Source organism: Acipenser ruthenus, chromosome 7, assembly GCF_902713425.1.
Source record: "Acipenser ruthenus chromosome 7, fAciRut3.2 maternal haplotype, whole genome shotgun sequence".
Lineage (NCBI taxonomy): Eukaryota > Metazoa > Chordata > Actinopteri > Acipenseriformes > Acipenseridae > Acipenser > Acipenser ruthenus.
This window is the reverse complement of record NC_081195.1, coordinates 44,091,853-44,118,542: the sequence shown is the minus strand read 5'-3', so window position 1 is coordinate 44,118,542 and position 26,690 is coordinate 44,091,853. Positions and strand designations below refer to the sequence as shown.

Genomic DNA, 26,690 nt, shown 5'->3' with positions numbered 1-26,690 from the left:
ATTTTTGAACATGGCTGACATTTTATCCCACGTAGTTCAAACCCCTAAAACCACCCCCTAGATACACCACTGACCTAGACTAAGGGCTATGCACACCGGACACAAACAACATGAGCGAGCGAATTCGAGGTGAATAAAGTATGAACACCAGGAGCAAAGCGAACGACACGAATATAGCACAAGTACATAAAAAACGTAGCTTGTCATGAAAAGCAAATACTGTCTCCTTTTGTGGAGACGAAATAAATAAAACTAAGAAGTAGAGTAGGGGTACACCACTCTAAAACAACAATATTAACTGTGAATGTTTATATGTGATCTGGTTTAACATGTAAATTATTCAAAAAGAATACATCTACACATTTATTTATAAATACTGAGAAAATTGGTTTAATATATACTTTTTAATGATTTTCAGTTTTAATAAAAATCTTCTGAGTTATTGTGTGAATGTGATTATTATTACAGGTCAACATTATTAAAACAAAGAAGCATCATTTTACAGAAATACAACACCAGTGTGTGGTGCTCCCCATCACTTTGCCTAAAATCAAGGTGAAATAAAGCGAGATAGACATACCATCAATTTTCAACTGTTCTGTTATTTCTTGCCATATGGCGTGGATGGAAGCTGAAAATACTGTAGCGTTCCGGGGTAAACAAAAGGGAGGCAGATGACCGCAGCAAGATCTCACTCAGGTTTTATTGAGAGAGTCCACAGCAGGGTGCCCACAGCAGGGTTGAAGCTGCCCCTTTATAACCCAAAACTCCAGGAAAACATGTAACATTTAGACATAACAAGACATGTTACTGGACAACATTCACAAGCACACTGGGACCACGACTCGATCACGCTCCCCCCCACCCCACAGGTGCACTCGTTCACATACAGAGGCACTCAGGACATTGACAAAACATGGAACAGCAACACAAAACCGTATAACACATAACACAAATAGTCCAGATCGCTACACAGCTCCCACCTCAGTTCTCTTCATCCCCGAAGAGACAATGCTACAGTCTCGAAGCGATCTGGTGTTCACCGTAAGATTGGCCAAGGTGAACTCATGGAACTGTAGCTGGTCCCTGGAACTTGTATGCGCAGTCTGCTACTTCAGGAGGGGCTTGGGTCGATCCCCCAGCTGTGCTGACAGATTGTCTCTGGATGCGACCGCCAAGTTGTGGGCACGATCACGGCGCTGTCAGCTGCTTCTGTGGGGGTTGGACCCTACCTGTGCTGTTGTGTCCTCCGTGCTGCGACCATCTGTCAGGGTGAGAGGTGTGGTGGATCTGCTGTCGTCTCCCGCTGGTTGGACGAACCCTGTCATTCAGCGTCGGCATACCGTGCTCCCTCCGACTCTGCTGCCCTGCCTGGCCAAGTTCGACCGTTCTTTCTTGGGTGCCACGCTCCCCTCTGGCTCCGCTGTCCTGTTCGGATGGGTCCTGCCGTTCTGCGTCGGCGTGCTGTGCTCCCTCCAGTTCCGCTACTCGGCCTGGTCTAGCCCTGTCATTCTGCCTCGGGCGCCACGCTCCCTCCGGCTCCGCTGTCCTGTTCGGATGGGTCCTGCCGTTCTGCGTCGGCATGCCGTGCTCCCTTCGGTTCCGCTACTTGGCCTGGACTAGCCCTGTCGTTGCGCCTCAGGCGCCGCACTCCCTCTGACTCCGCTCCCGTTCTCCATCCAATGAGCCAACCCGATCCCGCTACCACTCTCTGGAGACGCTCTGTTCCTTTGCCGGCATGCACTCGACCCCTGGACACTTTTCAGCGCTCGCTGGAATCACTGCTCTCTGCGGTTGCATGCCGGCTCTGGTAGGTCTCCCCCTGGCTCCCTCTGTTCGTCCCCAACACTTTTGTTCCGTCCCACTTCTGATCACCAATGTAGCGTTCCGGGGTGAACAAAAGGGAGGCAGATGACTGCAGCAAGATCTCACTCAGGTTTTATTGAGGTGGTCAGCAACCCCCAACCCCCAACCCCCCCCCCCCCCCGTGCACTCGTTCACATGCACAGGCACTCAGGACATTGACAAAACATGGAACAGCAGAGGATCCCAAGTGGTTCATCCAGTAAGGGGTGCGCTTTATAGTCTGGACATTGCGAGTTCGAGTCCAGGCTTTTCCACAGCCAACCGTGGACGGGAGCTCCTAGGGGGCGTCGCACAATTGGCCGAGCATCGCCCGGGGGGAGGGAGGGTTAGGTCAGCCAGGGTGTCCTCGGCTCACCGCGCACCAGCAACCCCTGTAGTCTGGCCAGGCACCTGCAGGCTTGCCTGTAAGCTGCCCGAGAGCTGCGTTGTCCTCCGACGCTATAGTTCTTGGGTGGCTGCATGGTGAGTCCGCAGTGTGAAAAAAAAGTGGTCGGCTGGCGGAACACACTTTGGAGGACAGTGTGTGTTCGTCTTCGCCCTCCCGAGTCAGTGCAGGGGTGGTAGCGGTGAACTGAGTTTCAAATAATAATTGGCCATTCCAAATTGGGAGAAAATAATAAAAAATAATTGGCAACGACTAAATTTATAAAAAAAAAACAAAAAAACATGGAACAGCGACACAAAACCATAAAACGCATAACACAAATAGTCCAGATCACTACAATACTTTTTTAAAAAACACCCTTTTCTTATGCCAATACAGTACTAGTAGCAAAACTGTATTTATCTTAATTAAGTATTTTAATTGTGGGGAATCCTCAGCGTTTCTAGAAATATATTCCAAGGGCATTTCTCCTCATGAAATCTACATACAAGGGATGCAATGTTTTGTTAAACTTGTTGGTAACATATTTTATTATTTCAGATAGAATCATCTTCATGCATGCCCCAGCTACAGTGTTAATATGCAGATGTAGCTTGAACCACAGTGTACCAACGATAATGTAAATAACACCAAGCTCAAGACAATGAGTTACAAACTATGTTCCTGTTTAGCTTAAAAGTGTTTAGTAAAATGTGACCAAGAGTGAGTAATTTACACCCCCCGTGTAAATTACGCCTATGATTGCCACGTCTATCATCTCTTTGCTTTACTGAAAAAGGCTGTATATGGTTTTTAAAAATACTTTTCCACATTGTTAAATCCTTTGTTTGTTTAATGCTACTTCAATATCTCTTTCTACTCTTTCTACTCTTGTTTTGTTCCATTAACGTCATACTTTTATATGTGATGTTCTGGCAAGTAATATGTGTTGCACTTATATTTCTTGATATTAAATATAATTTTCCGCACAAAAGAAACGTTTGTTGTTTGTCATTTAATTCATTTATTTTATAATATACTGCATTTCACTAATATTCAGCAATGAATAGTGTTATTTTCAATTTAGTATTTACAAATAGAATTAAAAATTATGCATGGTGAACTCCAAATTAGGATTATTTATTCAATGCTGGTTGCATGGTGAAACCATAGAGGAGTGCACAACACTTAAACCTCACAGATGATTCACTGTCGTTTTCTGAATTAACCACATGTCTCCCTCCCAACCTGGAAGGCTTCATTCTTATTGGACAGCTCTGGTATGGAAACACGCGAGGTGCAGAATGGTCTTTGTTCAAAAGAAGCTGCGGAGCCAGAGCGCACTGGGACTCAGTCTTGGTCCATGGATAATATGAGAGTGACTGCGTTGTGTATTTATTCCACTCTCTAACACCGCTGCTGCTTGCTGTAGTGCAGATGGTGCCTTGATAAATAGTATTTTTTCAAGAATCCTCCAGCAAGCCATGGCTTAGGGGAGAGACATGAGTATCCAAACAGAGGACAGTATCAGCCTGTGTAAGAAGGCTCTGCAGATCGTTTCAGACCTTTGCCTTGGAGGGCAAGTAGAGTCGGAGAAATGTTTAGGCATCTTTCCCGTGGAGAGGAGCAAACCAGGTAAAGGTAGCTCAGGTAAACTGGATTCCAGTCTTGGCTATTGTTTCATTTCCTTCTCCTACTTCTCCTGTAATTTTACATTGTGCTACCTGACGGCCGTGCACACTGAGCTCAAATATGTGGGCAGTGAAAGCTATTATTAAATGCAGCAGTTTGTGTGGGCGTCGGAAAGATTAACTTTTTCCTATGTGTGTTAAGATTAGCGTTTTTACGCCTTGCTGACCAAGGAAAAGGCAGATGATTTTGGTTAATACAGTTTCTCCAGCATTAATTGTCACAAACAACATCTCTAATATATTTAAAAAAATAATATAATCGTCGAAATGACACGAGATACATATTTTCTGTGTGTTTTCGTAAGAATTTGACTTTTTGGTATGCGTTATTTTCTTTAAAACACATAAACCAGACAGCGTTTTATCATTGCCTTCTTTAAACTGTGATTCATGGTAAAGCTTTTCATTTTTTTAATTGTCTCGTTGATTTTGTTTTTGCAGTGTGCGTATTTATTAATAGATAGGCATTTTCTACAACCCATTTTTCTTATTTGTTTTGACAAATGCATGATACAAATCTAAGTAGATTAAAACAATGCACGTCCACCTGTTACTTTATGCAGTAATGCAACAGGTTGACTGCCTTTCTTGCATTGAATGTCAGGTATAGTTTCTGAATGCCTGCTACAGTATATGGCATTGTGAAAGAAATAACTGAAATGTCTCCAAGCTGTTTTTATTTTTTATTTTACAACTTGATTTAAAATGTATGACAAAGTCATGTATTGATTTGGGATGCTTTTCTTTATACACGCACACACACACACACACACACACACACACACACACACACACACACACATACATATATATATATAATTACAAACAGTTGGAGGATAAGAATTACTTCAATAAATTATTTGTTGTCTGCAAGTTAATGATGGCAAAGCTCAACATGGTAATATTTCAAATAGACAAGATCTTCTCCCACGTATGATTTTTTTTTTATTAGTTCAGTGTGCAAGAACCATACACGGAAGAAATCTCTGAATGGATCGTTCTGTCCATTCATATATTGGTTGAAAATCTCAGTGGGAACATTAAATAAATTAAAGGTTGTAAACCACTGTTTATATTGCATGGCATTTACTTTGCCTTTCCTATTTAGGCATGCCTTGAGTATCAGAATATTATGTATTTGTATTGTATTATTATTTAAATGCACATGCATTAATTCTATTCACCTTTTCTGTACCACAAATGAGTAACCCATTGGATAGGATTTTGTAATTGATGGCAATTAGGTTTTAGTGCTAGATGTTTGAAGCTATGTTTTAATTAGCCAAGTCCATATGGGATTAATTCCCATGAGAAGGTAATTAGTGATTTGAACTTCACAGTCGAAACGCTAACACTGCTATCGCATGCTATTAGGATAATTAACAGATTACATTTTAAACGCCTGCACATTTTCAATGGTAATTTATTTGTATCAGCCTGGATCTTTTTGAAATATACTTGTTGATGACAATTTTATGGCACAGATAATAAATGAACATGGTACAGGATGTATTCAGTACCTCAACAGGCAAGAATGGAAAATGAGAGATGCTGTGGACACATGCAGAAGATAGATATAGTTTGATACCATTTTGTAAGATTCAGTTTTATAATTAGAAATGATGTATTTTGAGGATTCACATTTTCTTAGGTTTTCATTGCACAATTCTGTTAACTACTATACCATACATTCTCGGAACACAGTTTAAACTACACAATGGCTTCCACTGACTTAAATTCTGTTATTCATTGCTTTCATTATTGCAAACATACTGTTAAGTAATATACCTAGCATTCCTAAAATAATATGCCTGACTTGTTTACCAAATGGCACATTTTGAAGGTGGAAATTAGGAGGTAGTGTGCAGTGCAAAATTACATTGCTTTAAGGCTTCACACCTACCCTACAAATACCCGTAGATACCGCCTGATATCTCCAATGGTCATTCTGAAAGCAGCAGCATCTTGAGTGGGGTGCACTACACAGTCTTCACTGTTTAATCAGGAACAAGACAGTGATTCAGACAAGTGTAAAAATGATGTCCTCTTGAGGATGGCCTTGATCAGGGATGATAGTTCCAGAATACAGCTCAAATATTTTGTAGGTGCTCGTCATTTGTTTCAGAGCTTTGTCTTGGAGGGCAAGTAGAGTGGCAGAAATGTTTAGGCATCTTTCCCATGGAGAGGAGCAAACCAGGTAAAGGTAGCTCAGGTAAACTGGATTCCAGTCTTGGCTATTGTTTCGTTTCCTTCTACTTCTCCTGTAATTTTACATTGTGCTATCTGACAGACTGAGCTCAAATATGTGGGATGTGAAAGCTAGCAAACCGAGTGCAGCAGTTTGTGTGGGTGTCAGAGATGAACTTTTTTGTATTTGCGGCAACAGATTGGCATTTTATGCTTTACTGACAAAGGAAAAGACCAATGTCTTTGGCTAATATATTTTTTACAGCTTCGCTTTTCACAAAACATTTTATTTATTATGTAGGCTTTTTCCACAACTCATTTATTTTACTTGTTTTGACAAACACAATACAATTTTAAGTAGGGTTTGATTTGCTTTAAGCTTTGCTTAAAACATTGGATTCATGCATTTCCATGTGTTACAGTACTTCAAGTTCATGCAGTAATACAACAGGTTGGCTGCCTTTCTTACACTGAATGTCAGATATAGTTTGTCTTTTGCTATTCTGAATGCCTGCTACAGTATATGGCATCCTGACAACTAATAAAACAAACTGAACCAACTTAAATTACTCCAAGCATTGTTCTTCTTTCATTAATCGATTATGTAAATAGATATGAAAAAAAAATAATAAAAAAGCCTCGCAGATCAATACAGGTTTTTTTTTAACTGTAAAATAAGAATAACTTATGAAATAATCCTGTTTCAATAAAGCCTAACATTTATTGTGTACAAGTTAACAATGAGAGCGTTTTTTCTCCAAGTAATTCATTTGTTTTTCCATTACTAAGTGTATTATTTATTTTTATTTTTTAATTAATAGTAAGAAATGTGTTGTTATTAAAAGTTAACTAAGTATGTATTAACTTTTATTACTCAATACAAGAGGGATGGCATTTCAAGAACAGCTAAAGTGTGTTTGTGGCAGTTCTCATTTGTTCTACTTACCCATACAAATGTTTCAAAAAGACAACTAATCAATTTGAATCACAGCTCGGTTCAAAGACCCTTTACCTTCAAAGATTGTTAAAAATAAATAAATAAATAAATAAATAATCTTCAAAGCTATATCCCTGCTGGGTACGGCTGCTTCAGATCCAGCATATATTTTGTGATCAGTGGCATTACCAACACTGAGAAGAACAGCTTCTAGGCAAACTGACAGGAATATCTAGTTAATGCAGACCAGCAAGTATTACAGAAGGTATTCAAGGCACAGCACTAGTAAATTGCTTGGCAACACAATAGGTGAATAGACTTTTATACTGCTTTATCTTACTAAATTATGGGTGATGTGTTAACCTAAATCATATATCAATAATCTACCAAAATGAAAAGGTTTGAAGTGTCCAGTGTGACATCCAGTTTGGGTTCATTGTTAATATAGCCCTGATTTGGGTTTTTTAACCAGCAACCCATTATTTTGTGACTATTGTAGCTTTTTCACATGTGGGAATTTCAGTTTTTATCTGATGCAATGACCACATCCGTCTCTTGCGCCAATGTCTGAGTCACTCTCTTGTCAAATAAATTGCATTGTAATGTGAAGGCAGGAAAACATTGTTTGCCCACTGAAGTGAGGAAGGATACAGTGGTGCACTTTCATATACACAAGAAGCTCTCGTTAGGGTGATGGGGAACATGTTTGTATGATGCAGTCAGGGTGGATTTCTTTTAGCAACTTCATTGCCTTGATCTTGAATTTCTATATTAATTTCTATATGCTGACTAACAATTCACATAAAGGTTTATAACAGGTGCATATGCTCAAGGGCCTTCAAAGTGTAAAGAGATTATTACCTATGCCGGTGCCTCCATTTTTTATTATTTATTTCTTAGCAGACGCCCTTATCCCTTATTTCAGTAATTATAGTGAAGCAGCATCATTAAAACATACACATGAGACAGAGTATAGGAAGCTAATGGTTTATTTACTCTTTTTAATTTGGCACAAACCATGTACTGTATCTAATAAAGTTATTGGTCCTGTCTGCTTTAAATCTTACATACATTCTTTAAACAAGTTGAACAGTATTAAATGTTAAATGCTTTGACATAATATCTGAAGCCTCTGCTTTCTCACAGCTACTTTTCCTCTCTCCTCTCTCTCCTCCATGTTTGTCTGTCATGCTGGTTGCTTATCTTTACTCTCTGGTTGTTTGTAGACATCTCAGTCAGTCTCCTTGCTGTAGTCGTCAGTTTCTGTGGGCTTGCCCTGTTGGTAGTCTCTCTCTTTGTCTTTTGGAAGCTGTGTTGGCCATGCTGGAGGAGCAAAGCTCTCACATCTCATGCCAATAACGCCCCCCAGAATACCCCCAGCCCACCTGCAGAGGTGGTGGAAACTGATAAAAAAAAGGAGATAAAGGAAAACGGGAAGAGTTCTGTGAAGCTTATGGAGGCTGCCATGAAGATTAGCCAGACTTCCCCAGACATCCCAGCTGAGGTGCAGACAGCTCTGAAGCAGCACCTCATGAGACAAACCAGAATGCAGAGGCAGATTACAGAGCCCACCTCATCATCCAGGTATCTGTACACAAGGAATTGATACCAAGCACACACAAAGTGTCATAATGGTATTATTAATAAACAAACAAAAATACATATGTCATCTATTAATGTCATAAGAATTTAAAATGTTGCAATAAAATTGCTCCGCTGATGTAATCAGCTATATCAAGATGTATATAAATGTATATAAAACCCAAAAAAGAGAAATAAGCTCCATTTACACCATCCCTATAATCACCCCAAACACATGAGACACTAAAAAAGAAAGAAACAATGCAGTTGTACAATACCCCTGTAATTAAACCATCAGCTAGTTGCCTATTTGCACCGTGACTCAGAGAATTCAATGAGCACTATATAATTAAAACTGGCTAAGTGGAACTGATGTGCTGTTGAGTTCTGATTCCCACTGGAAACAACCATGCAGCTGCACTACTTCTCCCATAAGCAACAACTACTGACATTTAGTTTAGCCTATCATTATGTGCTTTAGTGCAATTTCAGGACCAGGCTTTTATTACAGAATGGAGTTGTAGACCACACCAGGGAGTAGGTTGTGTTCAATTGCAATGTCATACATTTATCTAAATTGAAGTGTGATGAACTTGGCAAATAAGATGCATTCTAGAGTGTCAGGGGTGTTTTAAAGCAGTGCTTTAGCAAATTAACAGTCTTTTACACTTTTTTCACTTTGCTTGTTTAGTGCTTATAATGAGGTTGTTTGCTTTTTGCAAATTAAGATAGCTAATGCTTGCTTTAACTCTGGATGCATTGAATGAATTGCTGTTTGAACCTTGGAAACTTGGTTTTATTTCTGAAAGGAGAATTCACCCATTAATCAAATACATAATCATCAAACCTGATATATAGCCTCTTTGTCGGTTCTTTGTTTGGTCCCCCTCCTCCCCTGCCTCTACCTTGCAGTGTGCCTTGTCTAGGGGGAAGGTGGCCCCGAGTGCCACTTGCCCTGCCCACTGGCTTTAGTTATTAACTTAATTAATGTACTTTATTCATCATATTTTCTGCCGGCTAATGTGCTCCAATGGACAAGGCCGTGGGCCAAATTCAAATAACAATCTGATCATTTCGGGGCATGTTCATCTGTCAGTTGAGTACATTGTTGTTTTTTTTTTATTCTAATGGTGGATGTCTCCTTTCTGAATAAAGCATTCCAGCAATTAGAATCTTTAGCATTCAAATTAAGATAATTTCAATCACTAAGATAATCACACTTACAGTACATTGTTTTGTACACTGCTTTAAACAACTGATGAAAAGTGTTGTAGTTGCTAGGAAACAGGCTGGCACAGAAAATCTATTGAAAAAGCCTACTCACACTAATGGGAAGCAAACACAAGTATGTACCGCCAATATTGCAAAAAAAAAGCAAAAACAATATTGTTGGTCAATTATTGCTGTTTTAGTTATTTTAATCAAAATTGAAACAAAACAAGGCCATGCCCATCTGAAATTCTTGACAGGATATACAGGTACATTAGCAACATATTTGATAAACTGTGCAGTGCATAACTGACTCCAAAGCATTTACTGATATTATTTACAACATTTAATTATTTTCTACCAAGGTGGCAAAACAAAAACCTCAGGGAACTACATTATATAACCTGACACAAGCAATGTGCTAAGGTTGGGGAAATGTTTATTTAAATGAAAGGATGATATCTTGATTACATGATATATATATATATATATATATATATATATATATATATATATATATATATATATATATTGTTTTAGGAGGTGTGCAACGTCATACCGTACAATAGGGGTAGGACACCTTGGCTCTTGTGTGACCTTGCAAGTTCCAACCAGGTCCTTTATTGTGTACTTGATCTTCATCAGGGACAATTAAATAATTCTGGAACTGTTTGAAACAAACTCCTACAATTGAATAGACTGGAAGAGCCAAGATTGCCTATCCCTGTCATACACGACCAAAAGCCTGCTTGCTGTCCACTATTTAATCAGTATATATATATTTTTTTGTGACAGGCATAATTCATTTAGGAGGCATTTACCTCGACAAATGCATGTGTCGAGTGTGGATTTTAGCATGGACAGCTTTCAGAGGAGAGAGACAACCATCAGCATTGGTCGCATAAAGCCAGAACTTTATAAACAGAAGTCTGTCGATTCTGAGGACAACCCAAATGAGAACATCGAAACCTGCGGAAAACTGAACTTCATGCTTCAGTATGACTATGAGAATGAGATGCTGATAGTTAAAATTATCAAAGCATTAGAGCTGCCTGCCAAGGACTTTACGGGGACCTCCGACCCCTATGTGAAGATCTATCTGCTTCCAGACAGAAAAAAGAAGTTTCAGACTCGAGTGCACAGGAAGACTCTTGATCCCATCTTTGATGAGACCTTTCAGTTTCCTGTGGTGTATGATCAGTTAAGCAACAGGAAGCTTCACTTCAGTGTGTACGACTTTGACAGGTTCTCCAGTCACGATATGATTGGAGAAGTTGTTGTGGACAATCTGTTTGAGGTGTCTGATCTCTCCAGGGAAACGGCTGTTTGGAAGGACATTCATTGTGCCACCGCAGTGAGTATGGAACCTAAAATACGTCAACAAATATTCAAAATGTTTCTATAAATATTGTTGTGATAGTAAACAGTTGCTTGTCCCAACTTAGGGTTATATTTGCAAGACTTTAAAGGCTGATACTATTAAATATTTAATTAAATACATTTAAGGTAATTTATGAACCAAACCTTTGTGGATAGCGCCTATACTCTCAAAAGGTAGCCTACAAGCATCCTTAGGACACAGCAATGGTTTGATACGCACAGAACTGTTGTATGAGACAGTATGCACACAGTCCAAAAAATATCAATTCAAGAGTACTTCAGGCCCTTATTGGCTCAGTATTACGTAAATGATAGTCTAAGGTGCAAGATATGCAGTTATTGAGAATAGGTAGACAATTGTTATACAGTAGTGATATTGAGGTGACAATTAGAAATAAGTAAATTAATAGGACCCGGTGCAACTGAACTTTTACTGATAAAATGGGTTACCTTTTTTTAGATAATTTTCCTCATGTTTGATAGAGTAAACTATATACATCTGAGAATCACGACCCTGGTCACTGCCCCTGTGTACTCCGTAACTAAGAGCTCATATATGAACCTGATGATCTGTGGATCTGGTGCAGAAAGTGGATTACAAACACAAAATACACTCGCTGCTACATATATCTGATATTTTTAGAATAGAAATAGAACAGAACTTGCTGTATTTTAACCCACAACAAAACATTAAAACCACAGATTTAATGACAGAAGTATCAATTAACTGCCTTGTGTTCTTGTAAGAAACTCAAAAGAAACTCAAAAGAAAATACTAATATTGCACTGCATGCTAAAATAATCTTCCAGCTCACTTTGATAGTCAGAATTGTGACATTTACATATTTGAAGGTTTGCAGTGCCTTTAATGGTCCTCATTAGTGCATAGACGAGCAGACATAAACCATTTATTACCACTTTAGGAAGTAGGTTTGATGCTTTCGCTGTGTTTATTTTCTTTCTTAATTGGTACCCTTTGTTTCGTATGAGCTGTTCAAAGGCTGTAAGAGCTAGACACTTTCACTGTGGTGCCATTATAACTGTTACATGGATTTTAATGGCATGGAGAAATATGGGCTCTAAAACACAACTATAAATAATTACTAAACAGAGAGATTGCAAAATACATAGCAACTGTCGATAGTCCTGAAATCATTGCTGTGTGCACAAAAGTTTCAATTGTTTTAAAGCTGTTCATTATTATAGCTTGTGTTTTGTTTGCAGTTGTCTTTATCAGGTAACTATCACATCACTAAAGTACAACATATATATATTATAAGGACATGTGGTTGTCTGTTAGTCTTTGTAAATATAATTATCTATTGTTATATTTGTGCAGTTTGAACTGACTATTAAATTAAATCTTATGAAGTGAACTTCCTAATGTAACTCTGAACTGTTAACAGATTCTGAGACTTGCTCATTCGTTCAAAAGCTATGTATTTCTCTTAATTTGATATCTCAGGCCTTCCTCATGCGTGTGGTAACACTTATGACAATTTTCTTGGCTCAGGTTTGGAAAGGCGTTCTGATACAAGAAACATAAACTTACTTTTTGTTCTCCAGAAAACTGATGATACAGCTTACAGATTGCAATCTAAAAAAAAAGCAGTTGTTAATATAATGAATGTAGTTTTAATGAGAGTGTGTTCTGTTTATATGCCTATTATACTGTATATTCATTGTATGGTACCACATGTTCCTTTGACAGCATGTTATAATTTGCACAAAAATTATTTCTTAGAAAACTGGAGGCAAAAAACAAGCACTTGAATGACCTCCAGGTCACTCAGTGTGGTACTTGACTAAAAGCAATCTTGTTTCTACATTTACATTGTAAATGACAGAATATTAAATACGCCCTGCCAGGGCTTTGCGCTTCTCAAGCTTGTGAGTGATGACTGTGGACATGGCATATAACTGGAGGCATGTTCACCACTAATAGTCACTTCTGACATATTTTCCTTGTAGTGTTGACAAAGGGACTTGAGTTTTACAACCAAATGGAATTAGAGACTTCCACTTTAATGTATTACCCATGAAAAAAAAACATTTAATCAAAAAATTCAAATGCCATCATTGATTTACAATTGTTTGGTTAATTGAGGTTCTCGTATGCTGTTTATTTATCTTTGGAACTTGAGAAATATTTTCCAGGGCTTGAAAAGAGTAATGTGCTTGCACATTGCATCCCACAAATAATCAATACAAATTGACAGCTGAAATCTGTTTATTTAATCGTGAATCACATGGTGAAAAAAAGTGCTACTGTAGTGCAGTCCAAACATTTATTTAACATCATGTAATCAAAAAACTACAAAATGCAAAAGTCTAATTGAAGCCATAGTAGTAGTACAAGACTTCATGTTAGATTTTGAAATGTCACAGTTTTTCAATTTTTGTCAGTTGTAATTCAATATGTTAATGTAACATTATTCAGCAGGTTTTTCGACTATGAAGTAAAATGTGTTAATTCTATAGAGTGATGGCTATAGCTGTATATAACAATCAAAAAAGCTACAGCTGTTGGGTTAGTTACCTGTTAGAAATTAGAAGATCATAAGAGAGATCAATTAAGACAATCGTGTTTGTCTACTGCAGTTAACAATTTTTTTTGTATTGATCATGTTCATAATGAAATCTCTTCCTACAGAACATGAATGTGTTATAATTAGCAAATGTCTGTACATATGATGTGTCAAAACTATGCTTTTGGCACAAATGTTTGCAATCAAATGGCTTATTGTCTACTGATTCATAATATTATTCACAGCAGTGAAAAGCTTAACGAATGATTCTCCCCAAGACTAATACATAACTAGATACAGTATACCTGAAGTCTTGTAATGGCTATAATAATGGTTAGGGGTGAGACGATACACCAAGGTAACGATACGATACGTATCACGATACACAAGCCACGATACGATACGTATCACGATACACAAGCCACGATACGATACATATCACGATACACAAGCCACGATACGATATGTATCATGATACACAAGCCACGATACGATATGTATCATGATAGACAAGCCACGATACGATACGTATCACGATACACAGGCCACGATACGATACGTATCACGATACACAAGCCACGATACGATACGTATCACGATACACAAGCCACGATACGATACGTATCACGATACACAAGCCACGATACGATTCGTATCACGATACACAAGCCACGATACGATAAGTATCACGATACACAAGCCACGATACGATTCGTATCACGATACACAAGCCACGATACGATAAGTATCACGATACACAAGCCACGATACGATACGTCTCACGATACACAAGCCACGATACGATATGTATCACGATACACAAGCCACGATACGATACGTATCACGATACACAAGCCACGATACGATACGTATCACGATACACAAGCCACGATACGATTCGTATCACGATACACAAGCCACGATACGATTTGTATCACGATACACAAGCCACGATACGATTTGTATCACGATACACAAGCCACGATACGATTTGTATCACGATACACAAGCCACGATACGATACGTATCACGATACACAAGCCACGATACGATTCGTATCACGATACACAAGCCACGATACGATTCGTATCACGATACACAAGCCACGATACGATACGTATCACGATACACAAGCCACGATACGATTCGTATCACGATACACAAGCCACGATACGATTCGTATCACGATACACAAGCCACGATACGATTCGTATCACGATACACAAGCCACGATACGATTCGTATCACGATACACAAGCCACGATACGATTTGTATCACGATACACAAGCCACGATACGATACGTATCATGATACACAAGCCACGATATGATTCGTATCACGATACACAAGCCACGATACGATTTGTATCACGATACACAAGCCACGATACGATACGTATCACGATACACAAGCCACGATATGATTCGTATCACGATACACAAGCCACGATACGATTCGTATCACGATACACAAGCCACGATACGATTCGTATCACGATACACAAACCACGATACGATACGTATCACGATACACAAGCCACAATACGATTCGTATCACGATACACAAGCCACGATACGCTTTGTATCACGATACACAAGCCACGATACAATGCGTATCACGATACACAAGCCACAATACGATGCGTATCACGATACTTATGAAAAACTCATCTCTGCTTGCTGGACTTGAAAATATTACAGATCTATACACAGATTCAGTTGTATTTACCACCAAGTAGTATAGCACTTGATTGAGTTTAAAGACAAAGAAGTGTGTCAGATAGAGTTGCTGGGATATCAGATTTAACTTAATTAACCAAATCTCCTTAGAGGAAAAAAAATACTAAGCAATGTGTTTGATAACTATTAAAGTACAAACTTTGTTCATGTGTTTCTTTCGAAAAAAGTCTTTAAGCATTAAGTTGTGATGTTTATTTTTTTTTAAATGTACATCAGCGTTTTCTATTGCATCATACTTAACTTTAATTCAGTTTATTATTATTATTATTATTATTATTATTATTATTATTATTATTATTATTATTATTATTATACCATACATTTTATCACCAAGTATCTATTTTTCAAGTTAAGGTTGAGTATATAATTTTGTTTTGTATGCTATTCTATACTGTGCTGTTTTTAAATGTAGTTAGAAATAATTTTAATTATTAGATTTAAATTAATGATAAAATTAGTATTAAGTAATTTTCATCAGGATTAACACATTTCTTTAAAGAAAGTAAGATATTAAAACAAATCAACATATTCAACCAAATAAAAACATTATTAGGGTGTACTGAACGGTGAACAAATATAAAATAAAAACAGTCCTTTTTTATGTGTTGGTTACCTAGACCCAGATGGATTCACGAAGGTTTTGGGTTCCACCTATGTCTACTGGTTTTACCTCTATGTTGTCTCTAATATACATCACCACCTCTCCTCCTTATCTGCCCTGTCTGTCCTGCCTAAACAACCTAAACCCGCTAATTAAGTATTCCTCTTGTCGCTTAAGGGGTAGGCCACTTTTGGTAAGTGCCGCTTCTGCTATGTATTTACTTAAACAGCATTCAAGGCTTTTAATAGGCTGTTTTCACTATTATATTTTTTCAAGGTCCTGTATTAGAGATACAGAATCTAAATCGATTTCATTTCTCATACAAGGTTTTATTTTTACCTTTAGTTAAATTGTGTATTGATCTATTCTTAGATAATCCAAAGAAACTTACATGCCCTGTTTTAAGTGCTTGAAGTGGTAGGCAAAGATAACATTTGTATAATTCCCACTATTTAACAGCACATCATACAGCAATTGAAGCACCAGCTGGGCCACATGTTGCTGACTGAACATCTGGGCAAGCATAGAAACCTGCCAGCTATGCTTACAACTTTAATGAGAGGCACTGAACACCACCTGTTATATTTATTGAACACACAATATGTCAGGGAAAGTAATTTTAAAACTTTCTGCATCCTAGTGTAACAAGGGCAAGTGTTACGTATGTGGGTCGTCACTGAATAATCATGAGTCAGATTTAATAACACACAGGTGCTGTCACTAGGGTGCCAGCAATGGTATTTAATAAAGAAAACAAAACAAAGCTAAAAATAAAGGTTTGCCACACAAGACAAGTGCTAGTCTCACTAAAAGACATGCTCCTCTCCAGAAACCTACTACACTACAAAACCCTCTCTATACTGGTTGGGATCAACACCCCATAAACTAACCTACTGCTGTTGCTTCCGAAGTCCTGGCCTCCCAACAACTCTGGGTCTTTACAACAGTCCTGGCTGGGCAGAGCTTTAACAGGCACTGTCTAGCAGGTGAAGGGTTCCGTAGTAGTTACGCTCTCCTCCTTGATGTATCAAAAGCACCCTGCTGTGTAGCATGGCGGTGCAGTTGCCTCAAGCTTAGTAACGCGTCTGCTGGTACGTATCCCAGCTACACATATCCACTCATGAACCAGCGACAGGGTTCTCCCTGGCACATACCCCCCCCCCCCCCCCCTGCAGAATGGTACCACTGGTACATTCGATTTTCTTCAGCTGGTTCATCTTCTGTTTGGGGATCAGCATGTGATGGGAGGTCCAGACACAATGACGGGGGGTGTCTGGAAGCATGTACCGAGGGAGCTGACCCATAGGCGCTGGATTGGAGTGCAGGGGATGTGGTTGGGCTGTAGTAGAGCTGGTCTCCTTGACTCCTCTGCCATAGAAACCCGTCGCTTCTCTGTTCTTCGCTGTCTGGTATGGCCGTTCCTCCTCCTCCTCAGGCTGTCGGGGACGGCAGCTACTCCTCTGCCTCTTCAGGCAGACAGCCACTCCTACTCTGGCCTTTGAAGACAGTAGCTCCTCCTACTTTAGCTTTTGAGGACGGTAATTCCTCACCCTCTGGCTTTCGGGCCTCCAGCTCCTCCCCCTCAGGCTTTTCACCCACGTCTCCGTTGCTCCTTCAGCCGCACTTCCGGTGGCTGCTGATCTTCACCTGGTTCTGCCTGTATATCCTGGCAGCCAACTGCTCTGTACCTATCCTGCCTTGACTCAGCAGGACCAATGACATCCCACTGCTTACACCATATGTAATAGGGGGAAGTGTTACGTACGTGAGTTGTCACTGAATAATCATGAGGCAGACACAGAGCATTGGGTGTTGACACACTGCACAGGTACGCAGATTTAATAACACAGGTACTGACACTAGGGTACCAGCAATGGTAACCCTCGTGTCAGATTTAATAAAGTAAATGCAATAAGCTAAAAATAAAGGTTTGCCACACAAGGCGAGCACTAGTCTCGCTAAAAGAGACGTCCCACTCCAGGAAACTACTACACTACAAAACCCTCTCTATGCTGGTTGGGATCAACATCCCCTAAACTAACCTACTGCTGTTGCTTCCGAAGTCCCAGCTTCCCAGCGACTCTGGGTCTTTACGACAGTCCTGGCTGGGCAGCGCCTTCACAGGCACCGTCTTGCAGTTGAAGGATTCCGTAGTAATTATCCTGTGGAGCAGATGCTGTCCTCTGTGATGTAAGCGGCCCTCTGTGTAGCATGGCAGTGCAGTCGCCTCGAGCTGAGGCGCAGACGTTCTTTTAGCTGCGCACAGCCTCCCTGGTCATGCCCCCCAGCTAATCCGGGCCATCCGATCCGCTCGGCGCCAGGCGAGCCTACCTGCTCAATTGGTTACCTAGCAACACCTATTACGTGTCCCAGCTGCACACATCCACGCGAGAACCAGCAACAAGGTTCTCCCTGTCATACCCAGGAAAATATATCTTGAAGAAAGCAATAATAGTGTATTTGTTTTATCCATGGACTGTTTGTAACTAGTTATATAACATTAACAGTTTTATTTTTCTGTGCATTACACAGTGTATGGCCATTTGGGTCAGCAATAATATTCATTATGGTTAAGCAATTAGTCAAGGACACTACATACAAACACAAACGATTCATTACTAAACAAATCTGCATACAGTGAGCCTCCTGGGTGGTTGGTAACAGAAACTATAGATAGGTGCATGCTGGAGGAACCACTGTCCTTCTTCCACCAACCTTAAGACTGAAGAGAGTTAATTTAAGCTTCATCCAATGTCACTTTGAGCCTACTATCTTTGTATCCCTGGAGAAGGTTCTGCAAAAAAAACAGAAAAAGAACATTTAAAATGTGCCAAAGAGCAATCAATGTTCTCCATTGCTATTGTAGAAATGTGTTGAATAAAAAAGAATGCTATTCAGCTTGTCTGTACACCACTGTTAATCATCTTGAGGGACAGACGGTGTGGGAGTCCATCTCTACCAAGTGCTCCACTTCACTGTCCACTTTCTTCACTTAAGAAGGCAAGATGAAAATGTTTTTCTACCATATGAACCAAAAGAGATAAAGACTCACTTTGTAACTATTTCATCATGTTTATCATGCTGGGCTTGATTGTTAATTGCTGGGTCAGGAGTGGTTAACTCAGTGCACCTGAGTGCATTTGTGTTTGTGTGTTCCTGCTCTGTAGTTTAGTCATGGGAGTCTGGTAAAAGATGTACAGTTCTTATCATTATGTTGTAAATGTAAAATCTCAGCTGTATTGCTTTGGAATTTGTAGAAAGGGGCACAATGATTAAATCCCGTCTTTCAAATAGGCTACAATATGTTAAAATTGAGGAAGATTTTTCCTTTCTATCTGAAGTTACTTGTGGCGTCCGCCACAGTTCTCTTCTCAGACCAATTTTGTTTTCCCTATACATGCTGCCCTTGTCCGATATGAGACATGAGGTCAATTTTCATTGTTATGTTGATGATACTCAATTATATAATTGTCTCTAAAACCGGGTGATACATTATCTTCAACTATTCTGGCTGTCTGCCTTGCTGATATTACGCTATGGATGTCAGACAACTTTTTATTGTGGGGTCTGGGGTACATCCATCTGTTACAGAGTATGTTGGGAAAGGAGTTTCTGTACTGCTCTGATGTCTAAGGTCTTGTGAATATCATGTTTCAATTCTCTCTCACTCGCTCCTTCAGCACTTGCTGTTTCCTTTCCTTAAGGTGATCAACAGAGCCTGCATTTCAAATACCACCCCCGCACCCCTTAACTGGATTAATTGTGTTTGTAGTCATAATTGCAGTACATACTAACTCTTTACATTATTGCTTGCAGGAAAGTGTTGATTTGGGGGAAATCATGTATTCTTTGTGCTACCTACCGACTGCTGGGAGAATGACACTGACTGTCATTAAATGCAGAAATCTCAAGGCAATGGACATTACAGGCTCCTCAGGTATTCTCTATAAGAGCATGATTAAAATTGAATGCAGTACAAAGTACTTCATGTGGTGACAAAATGTAAATTATAGTTACACAATAGAAGCACATTCACTCCAAAAGTAAAAATATAAAATAACATAACAGCTGTTCATCATGTAAACTATAAATTCAAATGATACATTTTTTGTATTTGATTATTTTTTATAATTTTATTTTACATCCTGTATTAAACCAACCAAGTGAAAGCATAATTATTCTTGACATGCAACAATGAACATTTTTATAATAATAATAATAATTTTAATATCGGTTGTTTATTTCTGATTTGGTAACTTTATTGAATGTGTTCTTCTTTGGTGTAAAAAAGTTAATCATATTCAAGGGTGTTTATATTAATCCCATAAGCAACACCAATTCATCACAAACATGCATTTTAAATGTGACTTTTTTGCCCTCATTGAGAATGATATAGAAGAGTTGTTTGGAATAATTCCAATAAAATTATCAGTGTGTTGCATGGCTGATACCCATTAAATTGTTTCCTGGCAAGGTGACGTTATCTGTAGATGAGAATCAAAGTAAAGTGTTCTTTGCTTTTAAGTAAATTTGAATTACAATTTTTTTTATTATTATTATATAGAAGAATGCAGTTAAACATTACACATGAGAATCTGTTTGAGTTGTATTTGACTGATTAATTCTGTGGACTGTGAAACTAAATTATAATTGCTGTTTATATTTGAATATGATCATGTTTTCTAATATTTGTGTATGAAGGAAATGGTGAACAGTAAGATAAAATTAGGATCTGGAGAACTGAATGCATGCAAATAATTGGGTGGAGATAACTGCAATCTGAAAATGTATTATTTTACGGTTCAAGTTATGTTGCTTTCTATTCTATGTGCAATACATGTACCAACAAACAATTATTAAACTTGGAATATTAATAATTTGAATTTAAATTGTGTTCATTTCCTAAGGCATTTAACAGTAAGTTAATGGATGAGAATGGGATAAATCCAATGCATTTGTAATGTGATCAATGGCATGCTTTCAAGTTGTGATACTGATAAGTTGAGCAGGCGCTTAAGCTGTACTGATTTATAAGATAACATGTAACTCTCATGATTTAGCTTCATCAACATCTCTATCTACCGTTTCATTTTTTATTATGCATTTAATAAGAAAAATAGCAGTTTTTTGGTTAATATTATGAAGAAATGCATAATTGTATTTACATGTGACAGGATACTGGTTCCCATGCTTGTACATAAAAAAAAAAAAAAATTATAAAATGGTCATTATAATTGGTATGCATCTTTTTACATTACACATTAAAACAAAATCTGAGGGATTAAAAAGGGTATGTATTTTTTAAATTTGAAAATATATACTGCACAGAGATTTTAACCTCAAACTTCAGTTCCTTTCCAAACCAGCCGTCTGCCTTAATCAGAACTGAAAAGCTGAAAACAATCCTGCTTTAATTCCAGATCCTTATGTTAAAGTGTCCCTTTTGTGTGATGGCCGAAGGTTAAAAAAACGGAAAACAACCACCAAGAAGAGCACACTGAACCCCGTTTACAATGAGGCAATCATCTTCGACATCCCCCCAGAGAATGTGGAGCAGGTCAGCGTAGCCATCATGGTGATGGACTATGATCGGTAAGTGTCTGCTAACCAGCTCATCTTCTGCCCTGCCTCTGTTATCCTGGAACATTTGCATAAAACATTATCATGCTGCTCAATGCAATAAACTGATGTGTACTTATTAGTACCCGAGGGAAACAAAATTCAAAACATAATTACATTCAAAATACATAATACGTGAACTATACAGAAAATGGCTCAGAAAAATGATGTTGAATTCCAGACAGATCAAAAAGAGTCATCCTGCTGTACAAATGTGAAGCATTACTTCAGGAGAAGACCTGTAGAAAAGGCTTCCCATTGTTACTGTTGCTATTGAATAACAAATATGGTAACTCACACGGACATTTTCATAATGCTTGTCAAGCAGCACTAATGAGGAATTTTTTTTTTATAATTGAAGGTGTAAAGGGTGGTTATATTTAGTTTTGGCTGACATCTTTAACAAATCATGTTTGAACCGCTTTTCACTAATAATCTCCAATCCACGCATGCAATACGATAACAGAAAACAATCTGAATAATTAAAAAAGTTAATTGGTTTCTGTAGTTACAGTAAATCTGTAATTAATTAATGGGACCTAATTTAGAAGTGTCATATAGAAAGTAATAAAACAAGCTGTTCTATTGTTCTGGGTGACTCATGCTTCAGCTTTTGCTGTATTAAATAATAATACAAAATAATGCAATATACAACAATTTATATTAATGTAATAAAGTTAATACACAAATAGTTTAATGGAATTATAAGATATGTGTCCAGTAGTTGTATATGTCTTACAAGTCCAAAACAAATGCAATTAATATTTATTTGCATTTCTTTTCCTTTCCATCAGCCTTCATCAGATTTATCAATCATTTATGCTTCAGTGAAATATGGAGGGGAGGAGGGGGGTGCATTAGTTCATTCTGTATACAAAAATGTAGCTTCCAATGTATGCAGTATTATTGTGTTGAGCTCACTTATCTTTTAGATGTGGATTTGTATACGTTTTTAAATGTATCTTATGAAGTCCTTCTCTGACTTTTCCTCAGCGTTGGCCACAATGAGGTGATTGGGGTGTGCAGAGCTGGGCCTGAAGCCGCAGGTCTTGGGCGCGATCACTGGAATGAAATGCTGGCCTATCCTCGCAAGCCAATAACCCACTGGCATGCACTGGTAGAGGTAGAGGATTTTTCCCATTTTTCTTTTTGGAAGATAATAATTTTGTCAACAATGCAATTACTCAGAGGTGTGTGAGGGTGTCAAAGATAAACTACAAATGAAAATATATTGCAGTGTCCGTATATTTACCCATGTCAAGTTACAAGGTAGGGACGATAATCTGTAATTGCTTAAAAATAAATCAAGACAGAGAAAATATATATTTTCACGTTCTTAGGCTAGTTTGTGATCTAAGTAATCACAGCTCTGTAGAAGTAAAAGAAATGCATTTTCTGTGGAGTAAATTGATTTTTTAAAATTTTTTTATTTGCTTTCCGCAGTGGCCTCGACAAGCAACTAGTTTCGAAAGTCAAGGGTCCTGTCCATCACCAAAACCACCCCTGACACCGTAGGAGGAGTTCAATAAAGTAGACTCTGCTCTTAGAGTGTCACAAGCTACTGTACATCTGGGGATCAAACAACTGATTTTATTGTTGTTGTTGTTGTTGTTGTTGTTATTATCATTATTATTATTAAAGTGCGGTAGGTTACTGAGACTTGTTAATGTGGGAACATGGACCTTTGAAATATTACAAATAATATGATCGTTAAAAATGCTTTATTATTAGGTTTTGTTCGTCTGCATCAATATTGGCTAATAAATTATCTATGGTGCTGTCATTTGATTTGGATCCCCAAGAGTGTACTTAAATACATTACAAAACTACAAATCATATCAAAATCATATCTTGTAATGTTTTGTATTGTAAATACAATGCAAGCTAGTTGAGGCATAAAGTATAGTATTTATCAAATGTAAGTCTTTATACTTGAATATACATATATATATATATATATATATATATATATATATATATATATATATATATATATATATATATATATATATATATATATAAAGCTGTTATATTGTGCAGCTCTGTTTATTGGGTTCTTATTGAATTATCACTGCTTGATTATAAGCCTGACAGAACATTGGAAACGGAACCGGGTTGTTAATTCTCTAGAAATCACAGAAAAAAATATTCAAAGTGTGAGCGCATGAAGAAACACGGGCAGAACAGTTTTATGTGTTCTTATTAATGTGCTTTAAAATTGCGTTTCATTTTCTCACCTTTCTACCCTTTGTTTTAAATATCATTGAATAAAGATAAGGACACAGTGGCTATGTTTACCTAGAAAGGTACGTGTCTTCCTATAATTTACTATTTTGTTACACACACTTCATTTATTTTTTAATGGAGTGGCATGACCCTAAAGGAGGTTTCTGGCTGTTTTGGCTTGATAAACAGTGTGCCGTACCATTCACTTTGTCATGTGGTAGGGACAACAAGAATAATTATTCATGTAACTGCAACAAAAACTGGTCTCATTCAAAATCCTTGACTTGTCTTAAAGGCACAGTTACACATTTAAACAGATGTTTTTGGCTCTTATAAGGGTTATTTTAAAAATATGTATTTTAACTGTTCACTGGCTTTACAAGGAACATTACAAGGAGCAGGTTTATATTAAACACAGTTTGCAGACTGTTTTTTGTAAAATCTATAAAGGTAGTTATGTGTTGATCATTACCATTTAAATGCATACACATTTACTAGTATAAATAATGTTGCCAGATATTGAAAACCTTTCACACAGGAATCAGCTAGCATCTTGAAGTTGAATTGCCCAGAAATAAAGCCCTAATTTATAAAGTTTAGATTGCTGTAATATCTAACCATTATATTTCTTGAAGAAAGCCTTAACAGTGGGATAGTACAAGAATGTCTGAAAATGGAAGTTAAAACTGGATTGTTTTCTTAACATTTTTATGTGGTTGTAACAATGAGTGGTATATACATGCAAAAGTCTGTATATCTGCAAACTGGTCAAATAGCTGCTTAATAAACCCGTTTTGAGGGTGCAATTCGAATCCCGCGCGGTTCTTTTCATTTTATATATATAGTGATGAGCGATTAATCGAAAATACAGTTAATTTCCGATTATTAAATTAAACCCCGACACTGACTTCGAACGATCAATAAACTGCAAAATTTCTATCAAATATTATACTATAAAACTTCACGTTTTCTTTATGGTCACTCATCATAAAAGTTACTTCCGCATCTCAGCCACTTTCAATTCTACCGGTTCGCTTCGGGCAGCCACTGAATCTACTCTCATTCTGGGATCTGTAGTCAAGGGAACCTCGAGACCCGCCCTCCTGTAAAGCTCCCATAATGCATACAAAACAGCGTCACAAACAAAAACATACAGGGAGCGTAGCGTATCAGAACTCTTCATTATAAATACTTATCAGAGAAAGAATGTGAGCGAGTGTTTAAATACTGTAATTTCATAAATACAAACTATTTGCATTTTCTTTACACATTTATCAATCACCTTATTAATGACATTTCGTTCCGCAAGATAAAAGCAGCGGATATTAATTTATATAAATAGCGTCCGTCCATGTCAGATCAATCACCCCCGAAACTAAAGGTTGATATAAATATGTATTTATAAGTGAGCTCCCCAAAGTTATTATATTGTTTTATTGGGACTTTCACTTGTATGTATCTGTTATTATTGACTGTTTCTCATTTTAGTTTAGTCAGCGAGGCAGGGTATATTTTTTAATAAACAAAAATGTTTCAAATTACTATTTCTTGTATTACGTTTCATTTAGTAATTATTAAATGAAACGTGATACAAGAAAGAATGGCAAACTGAAACAAAAATTATAAAAATAATTGTAATTATTAATTACTAAATTATTTTTAGAATATTTTGTTTCAGGCTGCCATTCTTGTATTATGTTATATTTAATGAGTTAATAAACTTCCAGCCATGTAGTATTATTATTATTATTATTATTATTATTATTATTATTATTATTATTTTCAGTTATGCAGCATTATCGACTCTAGAGAGTTAGGGATTACACCCCGGAGAATTACGCAATTACGCAGCCGCCTAATATTAAATAATAATATTGCCGTTAACAGAAAGACAGGAAAAAATGTTGATTCACATTGAGGATCAAGAGAACATTGGTCGATTTTTCCAAAAAATGCCACTACAAAAGTCCCACATTGCAAATATATCAGCAAAAGAGAGCAAATGATTTTCATTGCTTAGCTTTGTACACTATGGAGGTGGCACCCGATGCGATCCACAGCGCTCTACCACCAGGAGAAATTGACGTAGACTTGTTTTGGTCATCGACAGCTGATCATCTTCTTAATTTGAAAACATTGGCTTTCAGATACATAAATGCAGTAACAAATACAGCTGATGCTGAGAGCAGCAACTCGCTGTATAATCTTGTCAGGTCCGATCAGAGGCGTTCTCTTTCAGAAGACAAACTGAAAGTGCTGGTGTTCCTTTATTTCAATCTTGGAATTTAGAAAGACTTTGTTTAAAAAAAGATACAGCACCATTTAGATTTTTTTCTGTGCATAATTCCCTGGGGTTTAAGGGATTCAAAAGAGCTTAAGAGAAGATTTCAGGCAGTTGAGAGCAAGAGAGTGCATTGTCAGATTGTGTGTGCTTTTCTTCTTTATTTAAAAATGGTTTCTGTGAAGTGATATTGTTTATATATTGGTTATGTTGCTTTAGTAGTGACTTCAATATAATGCATAGTCTATGGTTTGTAGGTTTGCAAGTGCTGTTGAAAAAGGTTTTATTGTAGTTTTTAATTAGAAACAAAAAAACATTTAAATCAGGAACCTTTTTGTGACTTTTTGCACCTAAGAATGATATTATTAAAATAATTGTAATCAGGATTATTTTCAAATATTGAACCGACAAGTAAAAGTGATACTCGCTCATCACTAATATACTGTGTGTGTATATATATATATATATATATATATATAT

The 26,690-nt window shown here is 37.5% G+C and overlaps 1 protein-coding gene across 3 annotated transcripts; it reads left to right on the top strand.

Moving 5' to 3' along the window:
• The first annotated feature begins 3,563 nt into the window (after nucleotides 1–3,563).
• LOC117415278 (synaptotagmin-10-like) lies at nucleotides 3,564–26,690 on the top strand. 3 transcript variants are annotated; one of them, XM_034025400.3, is made up of 7 exons: nucleotides 3,564–3,865; nucleotides 8,272–8,629; nucleotides 10,631–11,189; nucleotides 19,901–20,021; nucleotides 21,505–21,676; nucleotides 22,697–22,826; nucleotides 23,147–26,690. In XM_034025400.3, the coding sequence occupies exons 1-7, from the start codon at nucleotides 3,733–3,735 to the stop codon at nucleotides 23,216–23,218; spliced, it is 1,545 nt and encodes a 514-aa protein (XP_033881291.1). In that variant the 5' UTR covers nucleotides 3,564–3,732; the 3' UTR covers nucleotides 23,219–26,690. The 3 variants fall into 3 exon arrangements, with proteins under 3 accessions (XP_033881291.1, XP_058883026.1, XP_058883027.1); XM_059027043.1 differs by having other exon boundaries at nucleotides 3,564–3,880; XM_059027044.1 differs by lacking the exon at nucleotides 3,564–3,865 and adding an exon at nucleotides 4,891–6,133.